The sequence below is a fragment of the Camelina sativa genome, chromosome 3 (assembly GCF_030686135.1).
Source record: "Camelina sativa cultivar CO46 ecotype springtype chromosome 3, ASM3068613v1".
NCBI classification, from domain to species: Eukaryota; Viridiplantae; Streptophyta; class Magnoliopsida; order Brassicales; family Brassicaceae; genus Camelina; species Camelina sativa.
The window spans coordinates 29,491,975-29,498,319 of record NC_141882.1 but is presented as its reverse complement, the minus strand read 5'-3'; the positions used below and the strand labels follow the sequence as shown (position 1 = coordinate 29,498,319).

The 6,345-nt window shown below is 30.1% G+C and overlaps 1 protein-coding gene across 2 annotated transcripts; it reads left to right on the top strand.

The window, feature by feature from the left end:
• The first annotated feature begins 283 nt into the window (after window positions 1–283).
• LOC104778236 (putative hexosyltransferase MUCI70) lies at window positions 284–3,533 on the top strand. Of its 2 annotated transcripts, none has more exons than XM_010502631.3 (11): window positions 284–478; window positions 688–738; window positions 838–1,154; window positions 1,250–1,519; window positions 1,606–1,822; window positions 1,906–2,015; window positions 2,107–2,309; window positions 2,391–2,494; window positions 2,578–2,765; window positions 2,848–3,047; window positions 3,166–3,533. In XM_010502631.3, exons 3-11 carry the CDS (start codon window positions 1,010–1,012, stop codon window positions 3,352–3,354), a joined length of 1,626 nt encoding a protein of 541 aa, XP_010500933.2. In that variant the 5' UTR covers window positions 284–478; window positions 688–738; window positions 838–1,009; the 3' UTR covers window positions 3,355–3,533. The 2 variants fall into 2 exon arrangements, with proteins under 2 accessions (XP_010500933.2, XP_087363179.1); XM_087507053.1 differs by lacking the exon at window positions 284–478 and adding an exon at window positions 490–598.
• Window positions 3,534–6,345: the final 2,812 nt, after the last annotated feature.

Below are 6,345 nucleotides of genomic sequence, written 5' to 3'. Positions count from 1 at the left end.
ATCGAGGGGGCATATACGTTTTATATATATGGCTTGCACTCGTTTTATAGTATTGTTTTAGAAATAGGATAACCATTAATTAATTACTTTAGTAATAGGATAAATATGAAATCTAAAAATATGAATTAGATGTATATCCTAAATCTACCATACAGATTCTTAAAGGAACGAAATCGAAGAAAGAAACGATCAAAATCAGTAAAGACATTAACACAACGCATCTCCCACTGTAATAATAATTAAAAAAAATATTAAATTCAGAATATGACTTATTTTAATACTCAACCCTCAAAAGTAACGTAGAAGAAAAAAATACACTAAATCGTTGACAAATCCAAAACATGCACTAAATGTTTTTACCCCCCTCCAAATCCAAAACTTTGGCGACGCATTCACAAAACTAATCATTGATTTTTTTTGTTTTGTTTTGTAAAATCCAGATACGAATTTGGAACATAAACTGTATTCATCCAAAAAGGTAATATCTTTATCCCCCGAATCTGTAGGTATCTCTTATGCAAAAAATTCTCCTTTTTTCGTATCTGGGGCTAGATTTAGATTTGTGGGTACTGTTTAATTCACGAATCTCTAATGATGGGTACTTGCCCCTGTGGCCAATGAGTGTGTTAAAAGTTTGGATTGGATCGAGATGTGATTAAAGTTTGATCCTTTTTGATGCCAATGCAGGCCAGAATTTCACAATCGGTCGGATTCGAATCAAAATCGATACTTGTGCTGGTAAAGTTCAAACCTTTTTTGTCAATTGATTCTGTTCTTCTTCTTCTTCTGTAATTCACATGGAATTGAATCCTGGTTTTGGTTATGTTTTTTGTTTAGGTTTGTAATTTTGTTTGGGTGGACCTGACTGAGAAAGTGTTTCGATATGTGAGTTCGATCTAGAGGGTTTAAGAGACAATGACTGTCAATCTCCTTTGGGTTTCAGAGTTATGGCTCATTGCACGTACTCAAACCTTGAGCTTTTGAGCCTTTGTCTTCTTGTTTCTTCACAATGCTCACTTCAAATTCTAAAGAGAAGGAAAGGTCTCTCTCCTTCTTATGTTGCTGGTACTTAGGTCGTCGACGAGTTGCAATGCTTCTCCTTCTTAGCCTTGCGTTTGTTGTCTTTGTATTGGGTTCTTACACTATCAACAAAGGTAATAATTTCTCAAGATTTTGATGTCTTCAATCTAGTTTGGTTTTTGTTAGCTACTGGAATCTGTTTGTAATGCCCTACATTGTGATACAACAGAGAGCAATAGTCCAAATATTCATCAGAGTATTCAGACGATGGATTTTGGAAGCAGCCAAACTCCAGTAAGTAGAGAATTGACTTCTTTCTATACAGAGAACTCTAATAATGATCATATTAGAGATTCTTTTATGCGGAATGGCATTGGAGGAAGTGATGTAGACATCAACCATCCTCCTCCGTCCTTACCTTCAACGCATCACCATCCATGCGATAGTTTTTCATTTCCTCCTCCTCCTCCACCTGGAATGAGAAGGCCTGGGCCACGACGTAAGCTCTTTCTTCAATTCCATTAGTGTTTTGCTCTGATCCTCAAAGAACTTGCTTTTTACCTCCTCCATTTTTTGTTTCTTCAGCGTGTCCGGTATGCTATCTACCTCCAGAAGAGGCCTTAGCGCATATGCCAAAGCTTCCCTTTGAATCTCCTGTGCTCAAGAATTTGACATTTATCCGTGACGAGAATCCTGTAAAGCATGAAGAAAGTCAAGGAGGCTCTGATTTTGGAGGTTATCCTTCTCTTGAGGATAGGACCAATTCCTTTGACATAAAAGAGTCCATGACAGTGCATTGCGGGTAAGCTTCTAGGTTTTAACTCCATGGTTTTCTTCTTCAGTCACGGAGCTTTGCTTTTCTGATTCCTGTGTTTGTTTCTGCAGATTTGTTAATGGAACAAAACCTGGTCATCAAACTGGTTTTGACATCGATGAGGATATTCTTCATGAGTTGGACCAGTTCCATGATGTGATTGTTGCCTCAGCGATATTTGGTAATTTGCTTAAAAGAGAATTTTGCTGTGTGACATCTATAGTTTGGATATCTTTGCCCTTCTTACAAAGTTCCAATCTTTTTTTTCTCAGGAAAGTATGACATAATACAAGAACCTGTGAACATCAGTGAAATGGCGAGGAGTAACATCCCATTCTACATGTTTGTTGATGAAGAAACACATTTATACCTTAAGAACACGTCGAGTTATACAGAAGATAACAAGAGAGAGGGATTGTGGAGGATCATTGTTGTACATAATGTCCCTTATACTGATGCACGGCGTAATGGAAAGGTTTAAAGATATGAGAGAATTAATAGTAGCTAAGATTTGTTTGTTTCCCTGTGTTAAAAATATGATGATGCATTTTTACAGGTTCCAAAGCTTCTATTGCATAGATTATTCCCAAATGTCCGGTACTCTATATGGGTTGATGCGAAGCTCCAGCTTGTTGTTGATCCATATCAAATCCTTGAAAGGTAGATATATTCAGTTCTCTCTTGCTTGAAATTGTATGTCCAGGCCAAATCTGTTAACTTTTATTTGTCTTCTGAATGTTTAGGTTCTTGTGGAGAACGAATTCTAGTTTCGCAATTTCGAGACATTACCGACGTTTTGATGTGTTTGTAGAGGCCGAGGCTAATAAAGCCGCAAGAAAGTACGACAATGCCTCAATTGATTACCAAATAGAGTTCTACAAGAAGGAAGGTCTAACACCTTATTCCGAGGCTAAGCTTCCAATAACAAGTGGTATGTATTTTTAAGCATATGAAGATATTGAAATTTCCCAATTTTCATTCTCTCTTTTTAGCTCAATTGAGTCTTTTGGCAGATGTTCCTGAAGGGTGTACAATCATAAGAGAACACATACCGATCACAAACCTTTTCACGTGTGTTTGGTTCAACGAAGTAGATCGGTTTACATCCAGAGATCAAATAAGCTTTGCAATTGCAAGAGACAAGATAAGAGAAAAAGTTGATTGGAGCATCAATATGTTCTTGGACTGTGAAAGACGCAACTTTGTGAAACAGGTAAAAGAAGCAAGCAGAGAAAACTAACACTTGTTTCGGTTTAAGAGTTGGTTTGTTGTGTGAGAAAAAACAAAAAGACTGATACTTTTCTTATTCTTCTTCTTTCTCTTGATGATAGGTTTATCATAGAGACGTTTTGATGAACATGAGACCTCCTCGACCTTCTTCGAGGGTTCTTCCAGAGCCACCGGCTTTGCCACGCGGAACATTAGTTGCTGGTAAAGCCACAACAGGGAAGAAGACCCCCGGACAACGTGGAAAAAGGCGTCACCGGAAAGTTTCAGCTGGTGGAAGAAATATGAGATAGAGATAAAAGAGATTCCACATTTTTCCTTCTTCTTGCAATATTTTTGTTCTTATTTGATTATTACAGTTCAAAGTAGTTAGAAGAAACGAATCTCGTGTGTTTTGAAATTTTGCCCTCTAATTAACAATTTACTGATACATATACATCTTTGGCCGTATACTGTAATTTTTCTTCAACCATTGTTATTGTTTCTTTACGTTCGTGTTTAGTAGAAGCAGCAAATTTTATACTCTTGTTCATCGGTTAGTAATAGTAAACAACATTAATGTTAAACCGAAATGTTTCAACCGGTAGAAATGTAAACCGGTGGACACTTGTTTTGTCGGCTATGGATAATTATTAACGTTGAAGTGGGCCTGCTTGTCAGTAGTAACTGATGGAGTCTTTTCCACTTGGCATTAATTACTACAAGTCTACAATTCTGTATCTATACTCTATACTCATATATACATAAAAGTAAGGTTTTGATTCTGATTCTCTCTTTATTGGTTAATTTTTATTTAATGTCTTTTAATATTTTTATTAACTTTCTAATTGTTTAATTGCTTTAAATAATATTTAAAACCAATCAATACAATACATTTAACTCACACATTAAAATAAAATTATAATTAAAAATAAAATCTCCTCCTCCCCCACCAATATCAAATGTTGTTATATCTCATATGTGTTGTAAAAGTTTGATTATATATTTTAATTTAGAAAGTATTATATATATTTAACATAGTTTACAATTTTTATTTTATTCATATAAAAATAAAATATTTCTTTTATATTTCTTGCCTTTCTAATCTATTCATATTTATTTTTTAAATTTCCATAGTTAAATTAAAATGCACATATGTTGGTTTTAACAAAAAAAAAAATCAAGTTTATTTGAGAATTAGATATTTCTATTCCTTCTATTGGTCCATTTGACATTTAATTTTAAAAATTAAATATTCATTTTTAGTTAGCCAAGACATTTTATTATATACATTAATGCATACTTTAAATTCATTTTTTACTACTGAATTATAACGGAAATTACATAAATTGTGAATTGACTTTTTCTCCTTCATTCATTTTCATTTAAACACACTATTAATTATAATTGTAACTTTTTCTAATTTAATTATTTTAGAAATGTAACTTCCATCACTTTTTATCCTATAAATAACCATTCTCACATCCTCTTCCACCATATCCCAAATCCTAAATATTTTCTTTGTTTTTTTATAATGTTCTTGCAAACCCAAATAAGAGTTTGATTATATTTTTTGTTTACTATATATTTTACATTGTTTTGAATTTTATTGTTTCTTTGTTTTATGTACTTCTCCTTTTCTTCTTTGTTTTCTTATATTATTTTGATTTAGCATACATATGTATTCTAATATGTATAATAAATTTTTGATGACCATAATAATATTTTGGTTATAACCATCTCATAATAAGGGAATCAAGCTACAGAAAACATCTTAAGTCTTTACTTTAGATGTTTGATTAGTTCTTACAAATTAATGTATATTTATTTTATTCTTAAAATTTGAAATGTTCTCATGAAGGAAACTTTTGTAATATAATTATCAAATCAATTTTTTTTACCTCTCTCTTACCTCCAACAAAATTGTAATAAATATATTTTAGAATACTCATCATTATATTTCGTATGTGATTCAACATATAATTATATAAAAGTCATAATTTTTAAATTTAATTCAAATATGCACTTTAAGGATTTTGCTATAGAAAAAAGCAATTTGGTATTTATTTTCTTTCTAGGTTTTACTACAAGGATGAAAGATTGAACTAATCCTAGCAATATAAATTAAATTAAGGGGAATATAAAAAAACTGTAATATAATTATCAAATCAAATTTTCTTAACTCTCACTTACATCCAACAAAATTGTAATACATTTATTTTAGAATAATAATCATTAGATTCAGTTTGTGATTCAACATATAATGATATAAAAATCACTATTTTTTATTTAATCCAAATATGTACTTTAAAGATTTTCTATATAAAAAAAACAAATTGATTTTTTATTTTCTATCTAGCTTTTAATTACAAGAATTAAAAATTATAACTAAACCTAGCAATATATCTTAATTTAAGATTCTTAAATTAAGGGGAATATAAAAAAGATTTCTTTATCGTATTTTAAAACTTTGAATGCACTTCATATAATTTTATAGGAAATATGTATTTTTTACTTTCAAAATAGTTTAGCTATTAATTATTAAATACTTTAGGTTATGTGTTAGTTTATATGAAAAACTTAAATTATATATTTAAATCACATAGTAAAATTTCGTTTTTATTATTAATAATATTTTATTACCTCAAATGCTTAAAAATACTAATAAAAATTATTATCAAAGTTGAACAATAAAAAATAAATAACTTTAAGAGATATGTATAATGTATGTATGATTATATTTAAATAAGCTATATATTTTGATATTGTATGATTTGAATAAATAAAAGTGTCAAAAATGTTAATGACATTTAAATTAATTTGTTAAGTTTTTTTTATATGATTATCAAATAAATTTAAATTAGTTAATATATTCTTTTATACAACAATCCACGCATTTGAGCGGGATATTATCTAGTACTAATAATCTTTTGATATACTATAGGTAGGGAATTAGAATTTACAAAAAAAAACATAAAAAGAATTCTATGTTTTATTTGTTGTAAGTTGTAACTTGTAAACTGCTAAAAATCTTTTTTTTTAAAAAAAACAAGAGATCAGTTTTTCGAAACCATGAAAATATGAAATTATGGAGGGAATTAATAAAAAAAACTACAAAATAGTTGATATGAAAGGAAACAATTTTCTTTTAAATGAAGTATTTAACAGAAATTTTATATTTATCAATTATGTGTTCCTTTATCATAGCAATTAAATCATCAAAAAAAATTACAACTACACAGTCCATAAACAATCTTATAGTTTTAATAGTCCAACTAGATCACCCTCTATAATCTTATAACATT